Raw genomic sequence first — 20,214 nt, forward strand, 5'->3', positions numbered from 1 at the left:
CTTATGTTCTTATGTTCTTATGGTGGCCTGGAATGGATGGAAAAATAGACAGCTTAGTGAGAAGTTGTATGCAGTGTCAGCAAGTGCAAAAGTTACCTCCAACAGCTCCGTTACACCCTTGGGAGTGGCCAGGAAGGCCATGGGCGCGATTACACATTGGCTATGTGGGACCTTTAATGGGAACAATAATTCCACTTGTCATCCATGCTCACTCAAAATGGATGGACAAAAATGAGGTGAAGTCACCAGCACCTTCTGCTACAATTGACAAGCTACGTCAAAGTTTCACAATCAACAGACTACCGGAAATGGTCAGATCAGACAATGGAACGGTATTTATCAGTACTGATTTTCACCGATTTATCAGCCTCAACGGTGTTACTCATGTAAAAACTTCACCATACCACCCTTCTTCAAATGGACTGGCCGAGAGAGTGGTTCAGACCTTCAAATCTGGTATGAAGAAATTATCTGGAGATTCTACAGCGACAAAATTGGCACATTTTCTTTTCCATTATAGGACCACCCCTCATGCAACAACAGGTGTCACACCTGCGGAATCGTTGATGAAACGCCGTTTCTGATCGAGATTGAGCCTAATTATGCCAAACTTGGGGGCGGGGAAGGTGGAAAGGAGACAGGGAAGTCAGAAAACTGGACATGACTGGCACAGTCATGACAGGACGTTTAATGTAGGAGAGAAGGTATATGTGAAGAATTTTAGAGAAGGACTAACATGGTTATTTGGTGAAACAAGTGCAGTAACTGGACCTCTTTCCTACCACATGAAAGTGAAAGATTGAGTCACACAGAGACATGTGGATTATAAGAGGAGAAACAAGATACCCAGAAGTGATGCATCCAGTGCTCATAACCGAGTCAATGTCTCCTGTTGAAAGAACTCAACTGAGTACAGATGTGTCTGAAGGGTCGACTGTACCTGAAAGAGTTGAGGAAACAGATTTGCAGGTACCTACCAAAGAACCTGATTCTCAGACGACTCTAGTGAAGGAAGTTCCAGATAAAACATCAGAAGCCGTAAAGCTGAGATGTTCTACATGCATAAGGAAATCCCCAGAAAGACTGACATGGTAAATTACTTATCTCTGTGAAAAATATATTCTGAAAAAATTGTAAAATGTATTTCTGAGTAAAGGGGAAGGGATATCGTAATCTAATGTGTCATATACCTTTAAGACAAATGTTGTAATGAAAGATCACATGATCTTGGCATCTAATAGCAGGGTAGTGGGGGCTACCTCTGTAGTCAGTAGTCTTTAGTTAGAGTCTGAAGGGTAAAGACAGAGTTTTGAGTTGTAAGCACACAAGTGTAACTGCTGAGTTCCGTTTTTAAGTAAACAGAATGTGATTTTTCTCAGAACGATCTACTGATCTCCTCTGTCTATGGTACCAACTCGGTTACCCTGAAAGAAGCATGCAACCAGACCCTTAAGTCCCAACAAACCAGGGTAGGGGATCCAACAGCCCCTTAGAATCTTCTGTGTTTCAATAAGATCACCACTCATTCTTTTAAACGCCAATGAGTGTAGGCCCATTCTGTTCAAACTTCTATCATCGAACAAACCCCTTCATCCTAGGAATCAGCCTAGTGAACCTTCTCTGAACTGTTTCCAACGCAAGTATATCCTTCCTTAGGTAAGGTAGCCAAAGCTTCACACAGTGCTCTCGTGTGGTCTCACCAATGCCCTGTACAACAGGACTTCCCTCCATATCGTTATATTCTTTCGTACTCCAAACCCCCTTACAATAAAGACCAAAGTTCTGTTTGCCTTCCTAATTACTTGCTGAACCTGCATGCTGACTTTTTGTGATTCAGGTGCAAGGACACCCAGAAGCCTCTGTACTGCAGCATTCTGCCATCTAGCTTCGTAGGGTAGCTTCGTATGGTACACTTTTGCTAATGGCTGAAGAGACCAACCCATGAGAGGCAGGTTCTGGCTCAAGTACCACACGTGCAGTGGCTGTCAGCTGCCATTGCGGGTTGTGGATTTTGGTGTTTGCCAAGCCTGTTGCCAAGCTACCGTAGCAACTGATCATCATGGTGGCACGTGTTGGCCCACAGGCAATGGTCGGGATTTTCCGTGCCCGCTGGCGCCGGGTGTGTGCGGTGGCGTTAGCGGGCAAGATGGCCAAAAATCAGTTTCACAATTGATGAAACAACGACCGTCCGTTTAGCCCGTTGATGGCAAGCCACATTCCCCGCCGTCGAACGTCAGGAACCTAACTGTAATACATCAGCATATCATTATTAGACCAGCCCGCCGGATTCAACCCCACCACCCCTCTGGATCGTCCGCCCACGTCGGCAGGAAAACACGCCCATGTGTTTCACAACAGCTCACATGAAGCATGCACCTGGCGGGCTGCACTTCACTCGGGATTTCAAGGTTTGTTTGCCTACCTTGCTTCGGGCAGCACTCGCAGTCATCAGCGCCAGGCTTTGGAGACAGCGCCACAGCACTTTTAGGGGGGGCTCATGGGCAGGTCTCTACCTACCAGACCAGCCATATGTGGGTGGTCTTGCAATGGCTGCAGGGCTAGGGCTTACTTGGTGAAGGGGGAGAAGTGGCCTCAGGCAAGGGGAGAGGCTGCAGGATGAGGGCTGTACTGGGGAAGGGGGGCATTCCTGAGTGCGTGTGGGGGCACATGTTGATCGGTGTAATTGCCCTCAAGATGGTGAGGGCTGAGGGGACAGTCTCCAGAGGAGATGAGACCAGATGGACATGTAAGGGTGTGTGTGTGAGAATGGGTGGTGATGTCCCTTGAGCTGGCAGTGAGTGAGATGCCAGTGAATGTGTGATGGGCTTGTGAGTGTGTGAGTTTAGAGTGATGAGATGGTTGCCATACCCTGGCTGCATGGATGAGATCATTCATCCTCTATCTGCATTGGGTGGCCAACCTCTCCTGTGCAGCATTGACACTGAGCACCACTGCCATCGCAAAGTCAGAGTGGTAATGTTGCTGCCCCTACTGCAGCCAGAGCAGGCATAGAGGACATCACAGTGGGCCTCCATGGCATCCAAAAGGCGCTCGAGGGGCTGCAATCTTCTTGCCTTTTGGGGCCATGTCATGTTTACTGCAGTCCTGGGCTGGAAGCACTGAGCGCGGTTGTACTTTAAATGTGGTGCCAGGTGTGATGAAGCAGCGAGGTGACGGCATGGCAGGCGAATCGGAGCCCGTCTGCCACGGAAATGGCGTGTATCCAGGGAATGTATAATTAGTGTGGCGGGTTTGGGATGATATGGTGTGAGAAGCTGCCATTGCGGCCGACGGGTAAAATGTCGATTTTTTTCCTGCCCGCTACTGCACTTAGGGCAAATCTAGGATGATTCTGCCCAATGTCACCATTTCCCTCTGTCACCAGCTCATGCATCCCAAGCGTGAAAATTGATGTCATCCTTGAAGCAGAGCTTTGGTGTCTTGCTGGATTTTCTGACTCTGGCCACCTCACCATACAGACAATCCTTGGGAATGGCATCCGTCTCTCAGCCTGCGAATGTTCCTGAGCCAACAAAGTTGCTTCTGGAGAAGTATCAGCCCCTCAAGAGTGTATATTCTAGGATAAAATTCCAAAGCAGCACTGATGTTGATGTTCTTCAAGTTATGGTACAGTTTAAGTTTGTTATGGACAAAGAAATAGACAAGTTGCAAAAAAATGTTTTGGACTGAGGGAGAGTGGATTTTAGTAAAATAAGGCAGGATCTGGCCAAGGTAGACTGGGAACAGCTACTTGTGGGGAAATCTACAGAGGAGCAGTGGGGGGTGTTCAAAAAGGAAATGGGGAGGGTACAGACTCAACATGTTCCCTCTAGGGTGATAGGAAGGAGGAACAAGCCCAGAGAACCATGGATGACCAGAGATATTCAGGTTATGAAGAGAAGGAAAAGAGAGGCTTTTAGCAGGTACAAGAGAAGCAAATCAGCGGAGGCATTAGTGGAGTACAGAATGTGCAGGGTGGAGCTTAAGAAAGCAATTAGGAGAGCAAAGAGGGGATATGAGAAAGCTCTGGCTGGTAAAAGTAGGGAAAATCCCAAAATATTCTATAAATATATCAATGGGAAGAGGATAACCAGGGAAAGAGTAGGGCCCATAAAGAACCAAGGGGCAATCTATGGGTGGAGCCAGATGACATCGGTAGATTGTTAAATGAATACTTCACATCTGTCTTCTCCTAAGAGAATGAGGGTGAAGGTATGGAACTCGGGGAGAGAGACTGCGAGGTTCCTAAGCAAATTGATATAGGCAGTGACAAGGTATTGGAGGTGTTGGCAGGCTTAAAAGTGGATAAACCTCCAGGTCCGGATGATTTGTGTCTCAGACTGTTGAGGGAGGCAAGGGAGGAGATCGCAGGGGCTCTGACCCAAATTTTTAATTCCTCTCTGGCCACGGGTGAGGTTCCAAAGGACTGGAGAATAGCTAATGTGGTTCCACTATTTAAGAAGGGTTGTAGAGATAAGCCAGGGAACTACAGGCCAGTGAGTCTCACGTCAGCGGTAGGGAAACTATTGGAGAAAATTCTGAAGGAGAGAATCTATCTCCACTTGGAGAGGCAAGGTTTGATCAGGGATAGTCAGCATGGCTTTGTCAGAGGGAGGTCATGCCTAACAAATTTGATTGAATTTTTTGAGGAGGTGACCAGGTGTGTAGATGAGGGTAGTGCAGTTGATGTAGTTTATATGGATTTCAGCAAAGCCTTTGGCAAGGTCCCACATGGGAGACTTATAAAGAAGGCAAATGCACATGGGATACAGGGTAATTTGATAAGGTGGATCCAAAATTGGCTTAGTTGTAGGAGACAGAGGTTGAGTACAGAAGGATGCTTTAGTGACTGGAAGCCAGTGTCCAGTGGTGTACCACAGGGATCTGTGCTGGGTCCCCTATTATTTCTCATTTATATAAATGACATAGATGACTATGTGGGGGGTAGGATTAGTAAGTTTGCGGATGACACAAAGATTGACCAGGTGGTTAACAGTGAGGTTGAGTGTCTCAGGCTACAGGAAGATATAGATGGGATGGTCAAATGGGCAGATAAGTGGCAGATGGAATTTAACCCTGAAAAGTGTGAGCTGATACACTTTGGAAGGAGTAATTTGACAAGGAAGTATTCAATGAACTAGAAAGTTCTGAGGAACAAAGAGACCTTGGCGTGTGTGTCAATAGATCCCTGAAGGCGGAGGGGCATGTCAGAGGGGTGGTGAAAAAGGCATATGGGACACTTGCCTTTATCAATCGAGGCATAGATTACAAAAGTAGGGAGGTCATGTTGGAGTATAGAACCTTGGTTAGGCCACAGCTGGAGTACTGTGTGCAGTTCTGGTCGCCACATTGTAGGAAGGATGTAATTGCACTGGAGGGGGTGCAGAGGAGATTCACCAGGATGTTGCCTGGAATGAAGCATTTAAGTTATGAAGAGAGGTTGGATAGACTTGGGTTGTTTTTGTTGGAGCAGAGAAGACTGAGGGGCGACCTGATCGAGGTGTACAAGGTTATGAGGGGCATAGACAGGGTGGATAGGGAGCAGCTGTTCCCCTTCGTTGAAGGGTCAGTCAGAAGGGGACATAAGTTCAATGTGAGGGGCAGGAGGTTTAGGGGGGATATGAGGAAAAAATTTTTTACCCAGAGGGTGGTGACGGTCTGGAATGCACTGCCTGGGAGGGTGGTGGAGGCGGGTTGCCTCACATCCTTTAAGTTGTACCTGGATGAGCACTTGGCACGTCATAACATTCAAGGCTATGGGCCAAATGCTGGTAAATGGGATTAGGTAGGTAGGCTAGGTGTTTCTCACGTGTCGGTCAGACTCGATGGGCCAAAGGGCCTCTTCTGCACTGTGTGATTCTGTGATTCTGTGATATGTTAAAATTAGGGTCTTCTGTCTGTTGAGGTGAATGTCAGGAGATCCTTCCATGTCCTTCCTTAAACGGTCCCGACCAATACAGATGCAACTGATTATTTATCTCTCTTCGTCCACAGTGGATTTGCCCATAAGACAGGAGCCATTGCATTTCAAACTAATTCGCTCTATATGAAGGATTTTGAGATGTTATTGATGGAATTGATAGTGCATGATATAAATGCAAGACTTCCATCCATCAGTGACCAGTACCTTAAACTGTTTTAACTTTAGAAAAGTCAAGAGACCATGGGCTGGAACCCCAACGTCAGAAGAAAACGCGGGTCATGACCCCGAGCCTGTCAGCAGCAGTCATGTGACGACGGGTTTTGCAGGATTGGCCAATGATTGGCAGAGAGCGCGCTCGCCGTCCTCTTAAGGATGGCAGAGCGGGGCCCCAATATTGGAGGGCCAATAGGAGACCTTCCAACAATGGCATGTCAGCTGCACCACCCACCAAGGGGGGAGCTGCCTATTCCTACATCGGGATAGACAGAAGGGATGCCTCAAGGTGGCAGCACTGTCTGCACAACAAGAAACTCGACATCATCCAGGACAAAACATTCCGCTTGATCAGCACCCCGTCCACCACCTTAAACATTCACTCCCACCATCACTGGCACACGGTGGCAGAGCTGCGTACCACCTACCAAATGCACTCCAGTAACTTGCCAAGACTTCTTCGACAACACCTTCCAAACCCGCAACCTCTACCACCTAGAATAACAAGGGCAGCAGATGCATGGGAACGCCACCACCTCCAAGTTCCCCTCCCAGCCACTCACCATCCTGACTTGGAAATATATCGCCGTTCCTTCACTGTCGCTGGGTCAACATCCTGGAACTCCCTCCCTAACAGCACTGTGGGTTTACCTACACCACATGGGACTGCAGCAGTTCAAGAAGGCAGTTCACCACCACCTTCTCAAGGGGCAATTAGGGATGGGCAATAAATGCTGGCCCGGCCAGCGATGCCCACATCCCAGGAAAGAATTTTTTAAAAATGAAATTGAAAAAGGACATAGTTGCCAGGCACAATCACTAAGGGATAGCTCTTCCACTGGGTGGCCAGGAGCCACAGCTGTGGCCTGATGACCATCATGGGAATGGAATGGGTGGGGGGGTCCTAGAGGAATGTAGCGTGATTCCCACCCCACTTTCTCCTCAACCCCTGCCAGGAGAAAGCCTTGTTTAACTGGCTGCGCTTAGTTGCAGTGGGATGCCTGCCTTCTGGCTGGAAATTTGAAGACCTCTTAACTGGCCGAATGAATTATGTGCAGCCATCTCGCACCCACCTCACACCCCCAATCCGCCCCCCGGACCCCACCCCCCCCACCCCACCCCCAAACCCTGACCTGGCCTTATACAAAATGGCCCTGGGCCAGAACCCTTCTGGCAAACTGGCACGCCGGTCGCTAGTGGGAAATTCTAGGCTCATCCACCCCCAATCCCTTCCCCCACCACCCCTCAAAATTCCAGCTGTAGATGGCAGTGCGAGTTGGTGCAGTTTCCTTTCACAACTCAGCTGTGGGATCAAATCCGGCCTTGGCTAATGGTTTTCCCCGTGGCTGTGAGGGCACAATGGGAATTGAGTTTGGGCAGTTTTAACCCAGCAGGAGTTGATCCACTGGTAAAACTGTTTGCAATGCAATGTTTAATTAGCAATTCATTCAGAGGTCCAAAAGCACATGGGAAATGGAGAAAATTGCATTGGCAGGGTATGGTGACTGTTAGCGGGGAATATAGGGGTACATTAAGAACTTATTGAAAGGGAATGGACTACTTAAAATATCCAAGCATCCAGTGCCTGCAAGTACAGTTAAAGGCCAGGCTGGATTGAGAGGAATCTGAAGCTTGGACACCCTCAGAGCCTGTGACCATCAGCAAGGCCAGGCCGAACAGAGAGGAATGCAAATATGATAGATTGGGTGTCTTAGGAGTCAGACCGGAGCCTTAGGTTGAAAAACAACCAAGTTGGGTCTGTTTATAGCAGATAGGGAAAGAACAGATGGTCCTAGTTGAGATGGGAGGGAAGGTCTCCACCGGGGGTGAAAGTAGGGAGGGATGATGCCTGTACCTTGGTACCTTTGTTACTAGAGAGATATCTGTTTAATGTAAATCTATATGTTGACGAGATCGGAATCTGGAAACTGTTCTTGTACGTGATCAATAATGTATAAATATGGTGAACAATTGTTGTTTAGCAGGGTGCTATCTCAAGCTGCATTGGGATGGTTCTCTCCTTGCAATTGCTCGAATAAACGATCGTGACCTGTACCTGAGACTCCTGTGGTCCGTTTGTCAAAGTGACCCCAACAGTTTGGCGTAGTCGGCAGGATATTTGGATTGGACCCTCGGGATGGCTCTGCAGAGTGGGTGAGTATATTTATTTACCACCCGTAGTTAGTGCAGCAAGCCTACCCGAGAACGGTCCGGTCAAGTCTCAAAGAATCGGGAGGAGGACTCAAGACAGGAGATAGGAGGCGAAGCCGCGCAGGAAGGCCAGACCCCAGTTAAGAGGCGGAGCCGTGCTGGCGGGTTACGGTTTGGAATATAACCTTAGCCGAAGCCGCGCAGGAAGGCCAGACCCCAGTGAAATAAGTGAAACCGCACATACCACAAGAAATTAAGTTGTTAGGGCCGTGCGAACGTACCGCGCAGAGATAGATGGGAATAAGAACAGATTGTTGTCAGGGAAACAGGTCAGTGCTATGGAACTCGACTGGGGAACCGCGGATTCCATTACGAGGTTCATCGCGGAACAACAGTCAAAACTAATCACAAAACTGCAGAAGGAGGGGTGGAACCCACAGGGAACCCCCGGAGAACAAAAACAGTGGTGAATAGAGCAGAAAAAGGATAAGGAAAAGAAAGGGGTGATGGTTATTATTATTTTGTACCTGCGTGTAGACGGATTAATACTAAGTTCCAGTCGATTAGTGAGAGAGAGACAAAGTCAGATCCAGGACAGATCAGAGCAGTGGTGGCAGCAGCTTGTAGTGATACTGATTAAGAGGAGGAGAGCTCCGAAGGTGAAACCTATGTTGGAGTTGGGACAAAACCACCCTCATAGGAACCAACCGCCCCCACTGTGCCCGTTGAATCCCATGGCCCCTATGGCAGTAACTGTTAGGAAAAGTAAAGTCAGGATAGGTGAATAAAAACTGAAGAGAGAAAGGGGGCTGAGAAATAGGGGGAGGATGAGGGGATTGAGAGGGTTACGGAGAAAGTTAAGCAGGTACCAATTAGCCCGGGGGAGAAGCAGGTTTTGCTTAAAGAACTGCTGAGACTTAAAACTTGGCACAACAACCCAGATTTTTGGACCAAACTGCGGGAAATGCAAGATTTCCATGCAATGCACCCCCTTGCTACCCATATACTGGTGAAGGCTAAATGCCCAGGGGATATCTGGGGAAGATTACCCCTGCAGTCTAGAAGTGGAGACTGGGCGAAACCTGGGAACGTCCCAGATCAGGAGAAGGGGACAGCCCTGCACAGGGACTTTGAGGAGGCATTTAAGGAAGCTTTGGGGGAGGGAGAGATGAATTGGGGGTGTATAATGTCCCATGCAGGATGACGAGATTTTCCTGTAAATGTGGAAGGATGATTGGGACCCGAAAGGTCTGCTACTGAATTTTCTGTAACTTAAAAAAATGAATTGATCTAAGTTACAAGAGCTGCTTGTGCTGAAGAGAGAGCGAGAGAGAGAGAAAAGTGGGGTACCCCTAGGGAGTTAATAAGCACTGATAGGCAGGAGCTGGGGAAATGTGAGCTTTTGTCAGTTTGATTGTCCCTATCGATGGAGTCTTCAAGATCCCTTTATTTCCCTCACTGCTATTGAAGTTTAGTTTGGAATATGAGTTTTAAGTCGTTAAACAGGGTTAGATGAACCAACCTTTGTACCACCCCCTTGCAGACTAGTATCACCAGCTTCCAAGCTGATTGGGATTGGTACATACAAATTACATTAACTCATACGAGTTAGTATTCCAAAATTCTGAGGGGAAAAATTACCTGAAGTTCAAGGGATTCTAGGAACACCAAAAGGCATAAACACACGGCCTAGGTGGTTCCAATGGAGAAAAAGGGGTTTATTTTGAAGAGATGAATTAAATATGAAAAGCAATCTGCATCCCAACAGCACTGTTATTTGAAGTTGGGATAAGGCTTGAGGTGTAAAGTACAGTGTAGTTTAGAAGATTACTTATGAATCACTAGGATGCTATCTAAGATAAAGAATGTGTTGATAAACATATGGGAATTATAACTTGGATACAAATCAATACACATAAGAAAGAGATTGTTTTAATTTTGATAGTGTAAATTACATTTCTTACAAATTTTAAAATTTTGAGGTTTGGTTCCTGATAAGGTTCTCAAAAGGGAATTTTCACTTTAAAGGGTTTGACAGCAATTGGCACTAATTCAAATGCTGCATGCTTTTGTATTTGTAAGTCTGTTCCCAAAATATGAAGCTAAGCTCAAGACCTTGACAAAGTTTGGCAGAAATCCAATTTTTGGCTGAGTTAATGAACCTGGGATAATTCTAAAAGAAACGGGTCAGACACAATTTAGTGGGTTACCTTTGAGACAATAAAATGTTGTTTGAGAAGAAGATAAGGAACGTGTCAATGCCTGATTTCTGTTTTTAAAATTGTTATGTGAATATTTTATTTATTTTTAAGTCTCTCCAGGCAACCTGGACAAGATAAGATGGTAGCTGTTGCATGTGTAAAATGTTATGAGGCAAATAGGAGAATGTGTTAGGGAAAGAGGACACTGTATACGAACTGTTTTAAGGGAACTGAATTTGATAATCTGGTCATCAATTGAGACATTGGAAACGCACAGGGGGAAATAAGCAAAGATCCAGAGACAGAGAACCTCGTTGACACGGAATAGTTAATATGGCCTAAAGAGCAAGGAAACATTATAAACGATTAAGACAATAGAGAAACTGACATCAAGAGAACCTTAGGATGATCATGGTCAGGGGGGAAAAAAACTTAGAGGTAAAACTATGTGGAATCTGTAGTTCAGAAATTGAAATGTAAGGAGAAATAATACTTAACAATAATTTACCACAAGATGGATATAGGTAAAGGGAAAGCTGGAAAAAGGCTAAATAGATGTATTACTGATTGTATTAATCAGTACAAAAAGTAGGACCACAGGATTAACACTATGATGACAGACAGTTAAGCAGCTCCCAGAGAGAACTGTCACTGGAAGTGAAGATACTGAGCCATTGAAAGATAGGATAAGAAGGTGCACTATAGAGTTGTGTAGGCAGTTTAAGGAATTGAGGTCCGACGTGGGGCAGCAGCAGGAGACAGTAGACTGGAAGGAGTGGAGGGTGCCTATCCAGGTGGATTCAGATCAGGGAGCTCATTTCACAGGAAGAGTCATTAAAGAAATGTATAAATTTAAATATAAACAGAAATTCCACATTCCCTACCAGCCACATTCCCTACCAGCCACAGAGCTCGGGGATGGTGGAAAGGATGAACTGAACTTAAAAAAAAACATCAATCACAAAAGTAATTTAAGAGACAGGGGACAGCCCAATATTCTAATGCGTCTTAGGGCCACCCAAGCAGGGCAAAAAATGTGGAGCTGGGGGAGTCTTAACAGGAGGAGAAGGAATTTGGCAAGTCAGAGGTTTAAATTAAAGGACCAGATGATACAGATGGTCGGACCAGATGATACAGATGGTCTGACCAGTACTTTTTACGTACCAGAGCTGGATACCTAGCTAGTGTCAGTGGGTGGCGGTGCGTAAAGAGGACGGACAGCACCACTGTAGTTAGCTACCTTGGGCTAGGTCAAGGGCCAAAAGGGGGTACTGTTAGGGGGGAATATAGGGGCACATTAAGAACTTATTGAAAGGGAATGGACTACTTAAAATATCCAAGCATCCAGTGCCTGCAAGTACAGTTAAAGGCCAGGCTGGACAGAGAGGAATCTGAACCTTGCACACCCTGTCAGCCTGTGACCATCAGCAAGGCCAGGCCGAACAGAGAGGAATGCAAATAAGATAGATTGGGTATCTTAGGAGTCAGACCGGAGCCTTAGGTTGAAAAACAACGAAGATTGGGTATGTTTATAGCAGATAGGGAAAGAACAGATGGTCCTAGTTGAGATGGGAGGGAAGGTCTCCGCCGGGGGTGAAAGTAGGGACGGGTGATGCCTGTACCTTTGTACCTTTGTTACTAGAGAGATGTCTGTTTAATGTAAACCTATATATGTTGACGAGATCGGAATCTGGAAACTGTTCTTGTACGTGATCAATAATGTATAAATATGGTGAACAATTGCTGTTTAGCAGGATGCTATCTCAAGCTGCATTGGGATGGTTCTCTCCTTGCCATTGCTCGAATAAACGATCGTGACCTGTACCTGAGGACTCCTGCGGTCCGTTTGTCAAAGGGACCACAACAGTTACTCTTCTACAGCAGTGGCCGATTAGAAGGAGCTTTATTTAATAGTTGTCTGTGAGCTGTGCTTGACATGGGAGTTCTTGATTCCAATGATATACTTGCTGAATGGTTCTCGTTTCACTTCCCAAAGCCAACGCCTCTCACCTTGATGAGCACAGAGCGCCATTCAAAGCTAGCGCAGATAACCAAAACCAAAATTTTAACAGCATAGCACATACAATTCCCTAGCCAACAGCAAGACATTATCGGTGACCCAACTTTCAATGGGCTTGAGCTGGTCTACAGGAATGAAGGTGTTGAGGTGATTTTGTGTCCAGGATTAAAGATTTAAAATTAAATTACAATTATTTATCTCAGATTATTCTGATTTTAGAATGTTGAAATTACTTACACAGGTCTTGAGAGGAAGTAAGAGAAGCTCCATTCATAGCAACTGTCCAAAGAATGGCCATTATCAGGAAAGATGGAGCACGCAGCATCATGGACAGCAAATATAATCACTCGTGATCCCAGCACAACCTAAGGAATGGTGGATGTATACATTAAAATGTTTTGTAACAATTTCTTACTTCTACCTTCCTGCTGAACTCTTTGAAATGTTTAATATGTTCAATTTGAAAAGTTTCATTTCCATTTATTTCTGTGCCCGACCATGGAAAAGAAAATAAGGTCATTTCTGTAATGGGCGATCAATCCTCACACATCAAAGGATAGTGCCAGCCTGGTTAGCCGAACATCCAATTTCAGAGACTTGAAACAGGGGATTGAGAGAAGGCTCTCTCTCTTTCTCGTGCTCTTGTCACTGTCACATGCACACACACACACAAACACGCAGACACACTCTCTCAGTGTATTCAGGTACGTGTGAGATATTTCAATTGTCAACATCCAGAAAAAGCCTGTTACAATCTGGCTCAGAAACTCAACTGGACCAGCCACATAAATCCCATGGTGGCTAGAGCAAGTCAGAGGCTGGACATTCTGTGGCGAGTGGCTCATGTACTGTTTTGCCGTAGCCCCACCATCACCTGTAAGCCACAAGTCAGGTGTGTGATGCACTACCTGGGTGCAGTTGCAACAACACCCAAGTTTACTTGACACCGTCACCTTCTCAAGAGCAAAACAGGGATGGGCAATAAATGTTGGCCTTGCCAGCTTTGTCACATTCCCAGAATGAGAACAAAGCTGCCCCAGGTTATTTCATAAATTAACTTGATTGGAAAATGTGATGGGAGGGTCAGTTATGGGAGTAAAAACCCACACTGAACACAAGAGAATGTCTAGCGCAAACTATGACAGGCACCTTGGGCAATAGAGCAAGGAAAGAGGCTGCAGGGCAAGGGCTGTACCGGGGAAGGAGGGTACCCCAAGGTGTGTGTGGGGGGATACATGTTCATCTGTATATGTAACCTCAAGATGGTGATGCCTGAGGAGGCAGTCTCCAGAGGATATGAAGCCAGATGGACATGTGAGGTATGTGTGTGAGAAAGGGTGGTGATGTCCCTTGAGCTGAGATGCTAGTGAATGTGTGATGGGCTTAAAGTGTGTGAGTTGAGAGTGATGAGATGGTTGCCTTACCCTGGCTGCACGGATGAGATCATTCATCCTCTATCTGCATTGGATGGCCAACCTCTTCTGTACAGCATTGGCGCTGATCGCCACTGCCATCGCCTACCAAGTGGTAATGTTGCTGCCCCTCCTGCGGCCAGAGAGGGGATAGAGGACATTGCAGCGGGCCTCCATGGCATCCAACGAACGCCTGAGGGCTGAAGCCTTCTTGCCTTTCAGGACCATGACATCTTTGCTTGCAGTCCTGGGCTGAAAGCACTGAGCGCGGCTGTACTTTAAACATGGTGCCTGGCGTGATGAAGCAGCGAGGTGATGGCGTGGCAGGCGACTAGGAGCCCGTCCGCCATGGAAATGGCGTGTTTCCCAAGAAGGCATAAATAACGTGGCGAGTTTTGGACGATAGAGCGTGAAAACCCACCATCATGGCTGGTGGGTAAAACGTCGTCTTACCCACCCGCTCCGGCACTTAATGCAAATCTGGGCTGGTTCCACCCAGTATTTTTAACAGGTTTACAACGATCACCTCAAACTTTAGTTTTAACAATTTTATGCAGGGGTAGTGAAAGTATTCAATAGGGTGACTACACCAGCAAATTCAAGAAAGAGAGTCTTTTAAATACCTGGGGGGAAAAATGATCGAGTACTTGTATGAGAGGTACTGTGGGCTATGATGTTTTTTATTTAGTGCGTCTCTCCAGATGGTACTATGCATTACTATGTCGCCATGTACAGCCTAATATTTATGCCAACTTCCCTTCACAATGGCACATTAACTGAGTTACATTGATTGAAACCACCTCAGTGTGGGTTTCTTCCAGTACGCTGATTATCGAGTCGCACAGCTTGGTACTGTGAACATTATAAAATTGAGTTTCTGCAGGGGCTCTCCTGACTGCAGTAAACAGCCCGGGAAATCCCAGAATAATGGTTTAAGCAATATTTTCCCAGGATTTTCATGGGTCTTCCAATGAAGGCACAGTGAGGTGATCATCAGAGCCACTGTGGATATTTATCCCTCTGGTATGTACATAGGAACACAAGAATAGGCATAGACATTCAGCCCCTCAAGTCTGTTCTGCCATTCAAATAGGCCATGGTGGACTTGTTTCTTTACTCCATTTACCTACCTTGGTTCCATATCCCTTAATACAATTGAGGAACAGCAGAGCTCTGACATTGATAGAGGCTCAATCATGTACAAATTACAGAAGAACCTATTTGTGATACTTGTGATGTGGCGTGTTTCTATTTTAAAACCAAGACTTACTAGGCAATAGAATTTTTAGCGAGGCAATGATGTCATTGTAAACATGCAACCAACTGGGAGAAATTAAAGGAGAAGTCTTTTTACTGTATGCAAATGTGTCCTTTAAGGGGATTGCCCTTTAAGTGGCTGGTTATACGGCTTTAGTAGAGTTGAGTATAGATTTCTACCTATTGGATCATTAAATATTTCTGTTAGTATTGTGTCAACGTGACTTATAATCTCTATTTATAATCTAAAGGTTAAAAAAAAGAGTTGAAAAAGTCCCAAAGAATTCCAGTGGATATCCTGGGAACATTTTAAGTTTGGCTTTGGATCTGTTATTAAACGACAGTTGTCATGAAGATTAATCGCAGTTAAATTGCTACATTGCAATTTCTCACACCAGAGCGCTGAACCCATTTCATAAATTGTCCATGTTTTGAAAGTGGGGATGGGTACACTTGTTTTTTCAAACATTAAAACAAAACCACCACAGAAACATAGAAACTAGGAGCAGGAGTAGGCCATTCGGCCCTTCGAACCTGCTCCGCCAATCATTATGATCATGGCTGATCATCCAACTCAATAGCCTGCTCCCGCTTTCTCCCCACATCTCTTGATCCCTTTCGCCCCAAGAGCTATATCTAACTCCTTCCTGAAAACATACAATGTTTTGGCCTCAACTACTTTCTGTGGTAGCGAATTCCACAGGCTCACCACTCTCTGGGTGAAGACATTTCTCATCATCTCAGTCCTAAATAGTCTACGCCATATCCTCAGACTGAGACCCCTGGTTCTGGACTCCCCCACCATCGGGAACATCCTTCCTGCATCTGTCTAGTCCTGTTAGAATTTTATAGGTTTCTATGAGATCCCCGCTCAATCTTCTGAACTCCAACGAATATAATCTTAGCTGACTCAATCTCTCCTCATATGTCAGTCCCGCCATCCCAGGAATCAGTCGGGTAAACCTTTGCTGCACTCCCTCTATAGCAAGAACGTCCTTCCTCAGATAAGGAGACCAAAACTGCGCACAATATTCTATGTGTGGTCTCACCAAGGCCATGTACAATTGCAGCAAGACATCCCTGTTCCTGTACTCGAATCCTCTGGCTATGAAGGCCAACATACCATTTGCCTACTCTACCGCCTGCTGTACCTGCATGCTTACCTTCAGCGACTGGTGTACAAGGACACCCAGGTCTCCTTGCGCATCCCCCTCTCTCTATTTATAGCCATTCAGGTAATAATCTGCCTTCCTGTTTTTGCTACCAAAATGGATAACCTCACATTTATCCACATTATACTGCATCTGCCATGCATTTGCCCACTCACTCAGTTTGTCCAAATCACACTGAAGCATCTCTGCATCTTCCTCACAGCTCACCCTCCCAACCAGCTTTGTGTCACCTGCAAATGGCAGGCAGTGACTAGTGGGGCACCACAGGGATCGGTGCTGGGACCCCAGCTATTCCCAATATATATTAATGATTTAGATGAGGGAACTAAATGTGCAGCTGATCATTTTCAACTCAAGATAAGGCATCGGCCATTTGGAACTGAGATGAGGAGGAACTTCTTCACTGAGAGAGATGGGATTCTTTGGGATTCCCCTAGCCTCAGAGGGCTATGGAAGCTCAGTCGAGGATATTCAAGACTGTGATCGATAGACTTTAGGGCACTACGGAAATCAAGGGATATCAGGATATGGCAGGACAGTGGAGTTGAGGTAGGAGTTCATCCATGATCTTATTGAATGGTGGAGGATATGGCCCACTCCTTTTCCTATTTTTTTATGTTCTTATGTACTCTCACTGCACTTCAATTACAAGGCTGCTCCGGGTGAACACTGTACATAGAAATATTTGCATCGGTATGAGGGGCAACCCAACTTGTCCCAAAAACAGCAGCCAAACGTCCAAAAGATCCAAGGGTGTCCATGAAACATTTCTTACGCTTTTTTTTTCTTTTAGCCTCTCGTGATTTGCTATCTGCCCACATCTGATGGGTATAGAGTCCAGTTTCCAACCTCTCCCACCCACCCTTCAAAACGCCAGTAGCTGGAGAGGGAAATGAGGCGGCAGGGCCACGCACACCCCATCCCATCCCAACTCGTATCATTGGCAAACCATTAGCCCGCACCCATTGCGGGCACCGGTGCGCTCCCGGCACTCAGGCGAAGCGTCAGGGTGTCCTGCGGCAGTGCAAAGGGGGCACAGAGTCTCTGGAACATTTCTCCTACCTTCTGGTGCTTGAAAGTTGCAGTATTCCCTCGATGCAACAAAGGGGTAAATTAAGCTCGATAAGCCAAAAGCTTATCTTTGCTAGATTGAAATTGGGATTTGACGGACAACATTCCTTACTTCTATTAGTTTTTCCATGAAAAAGATCAGTTATGGTGATTATCAGAAAAAAGACTATATAAATCAGCTTTAACGGCAAGAATTACCAATATCAATTCTAGTATCTGAAATACTAAATAAGAAATATTCATCCCAGTATCAGATATACCAATACCATATCAGAGATGCTAATAAAACTAAAAAATATTCATATAAATGATAGAAATACCAGTATTAGAATATTCCAGTAACAGTGTAACAGAAAACCTTCAGCTACAACATCCTGGGCAGATCCTGAGGATTAAGGGATTGGGTCCAAAACTCTGCTTCAGTTGCTAGACGATCATCCAACCACAGAACCAAGAGTTCACATTTCCAAAGCGCCTTGAGTCCCCCGGTTTAAGGGCGCATACAAAAATAAGTCGTCCACATAGGCGAGAGAGGGGAGAGAGAGAGAGAGAGAGAAATCATCAGTGTGTGATTTCCCCTCTCCAAGATCATGCTTACTGGCGGGTTCCCCGGCACATACCTGGTGGGATCTCTTGCTGGTGCTCCACAATACCGACTGATCCGAGGGGTTTAATTTCGACAGTTCTGTACTCTGCAGGTAAAAAGTGAATTCCCCCCCAAAAAAAATAAACTCACAACCCAGGCGAACACACACACAAAAAAGTTGCGCAACAACAGCCTAATGACTCAACGTACACTCATGTGGTAAGTTACTGGTAAACTTGTAGGGACAGGCAAAAGTGTGAATCAACAAAGGCTGCAGATTTATTCAACCACCACCCTGCTTTGTTTGACTTTCTTTGTAGGAGAGGGAATTCATAAGATCCTGCGAATCATGTTTGAGGTGCATTACTGTAAGATAGGGCATATAAATTGCAATCCTCGAAATGTTCACTCAGCTAACCGCAGGCCTGTTGGGTTACACATTGGACGCAGTTTGCCTTTATGTAGGGGGTTGTGATGCAATAAGGCGCCTCACTAGTGTTTTCAGGGAACAGGATGGGCCAGCCGAATGCAGGCTTTAGAATGCGTCTTAAAGAGGAAAAGAGACGTGACGAGGCAAAGACATTCCGTGAGGGAATTCCCAAAACGCCAAGCCAACACCCCTGAAGATGCCAAAGGTGGAGTGAAAGAAATCGAGGGTACATAGGAGGCGAGAGTTGGAGGAGTGCTGTTCTGTACTCTTGGAGGGACGGAGGAGGTTAAAAAAAGGGACTTGGATTTATATAGTTGCTGGATCCTATACCCTAGTTTGTTGGGACTTAAAGATCCGGGTTCCATGCTTGTTTAAGAACATAAGAACTAGGAGCAGGAGTAGGCAATTCACCCCCTCGAGCCTGCCCCGCCATTCAATACGATCATGGCTGATCTCATTTCGGCCTCAACTCCAATTTCCCGCCCTCTCCCCATAACCTTTCAGCCTGCTACTAATTAAAAATCTGTCTATCTCCTCCTTAAATTTATTCAGCGTCCCGGCATCCACTGCACTCTGAGGTAGTGAGTTCCACAGATTCATGACCCTTTGAGAAAAGTAATTCCTCCTCATCTCTGATTTAAATCTACTGCCCCTTAGCCTAAAACTATGGCCTCTCGTTCTAGAATGCCGCACGAGGGGAAACATCCGCTCCACGTCTACTTTGTCTATCCCCTTCAGCATCTTATATACCTCAATTGGATCTCCTCTCATCCTTCTAAACTCTAGTTGGTATAGACGTAAACTGCTCAATCTCTCCTCATAAGACAAGCCCCGCATCTCTGGAATCAATCTAGTGAACCTCCTCCGAACCGCCTCGAATGCAACTACATCCATCCTCAAGTTTCGGGGTGACCGAGTTGGTACCAAGACAGAGATCAGTAGACCATTCTTGGAAGAAACACATTCTGTTTATTTATAAAGGAACTCAGCAGCTACACTTGTGTGCTTATAACTCAAACCCTGTCTCTACACTTCAGACTCTACCTCAAGACAACTGACTACAGAGGTAGCCCGCGCTACTCTGCTATTGGATACCAAGATCACGTGATCTTCCATTACAACCTTCGTCTTAAAGGTATATTACACATCAGATCTCGTCATCAGTAATTTACAAACTCCATCTTTCTGGGGGTTTCCTTATGCATGTAGAATGTCTCAGCTCTACAGATTCAGATGTTTTATCCAGAACTTTCTTTACTGGAGTCGTCTGAGCATCAGGTTCTTTGGTAGGTACCTTCAAACCTGTTCCCTCGACTCTTACAGGTAGAGTCGACCCTTCAGACGCACCTGTACTCAGTTGAGTTCTTTCAACAGGAGATGTTGACTCAGTCATGAACGCCGGTGTAATCATTTCTGGGTATTTTGTTTCTCCTTATATGATCCACATGTCTCCAAATGACTCAATCTTCCACTTTCACTTGTTAGGAAAGAGGCCTAGTTACTGTGCTTACTTCACTCAGCAACTATGTTAGTCCTTCTCTAAAATTCTTCACATGTACCTTCTCTCCTACATTAAACGTCCTGTCATGACTGTGCCAGTCATGTCCAGTTTTCTGACTTCCCTATCTCCTTTCCACCTTCCCCGCTCCCAAGTTTGGCATAATTAGGCTCAATCTCGATTGGAGACAGTGTTTCATCAACAATTCCGCAGGTGTGACACCTGTTGTTGCATGAGGGGTGGTCCTATAATGGAAAAGAAAACGTGCTAATTTAGTCAC

The 20,214-nt window shown here is 45.7% G+C and overlaps 1 protein-coding gene across 2 annotated transcripts in view; it reads right to left on the reverse strand.

The window, feature by feature from the left end:
* The window catches only part of LOC144682609 (interleukin-13 receptor subunit alpha-1-like), a 54,642-nt gene extending 36,456 nt beyond the window's left edge, over nt 1–18,186 (reverse strand). Inside the window, exons 1-2 of one of the 2 annotated variants that reach the window (XM_078545102.1) lie at nt 18,041–18,186; nt 12,746–12,873 (exon numbers count right to left, since the gene is read on the reverse strand). In XM_078545102.1, coding sequence (XP_078401228.1) covers nt 12,746–12,836 — 91 coding nt within the window. In that variant the 5' untranslated portion in view covers nt 12,837–12,873; nt 18,041–18,186. The other variant, XM_078545101.1, reaches the window with a different exon arrangement.
* Between the last annotated feature and the right edge of the window lie 2,028 nt (nt 18,187–20,214).

This window comes from Cetorhinus maximus, chromosome 7, assembly GCF_964194155.1.
Source record: "Cetorhinus maximus chromosome 7, sCetMax3.hap1.1, whole genome shotgun sequence".
Taxonomy (NCBI): domain Eukaryota; kingdom Metazoa; phylum Chordata; class Chondrichthyes; order Lamniformes; family Cetorhinidae; genus Cetorhinus; species Cetorhinus maximus.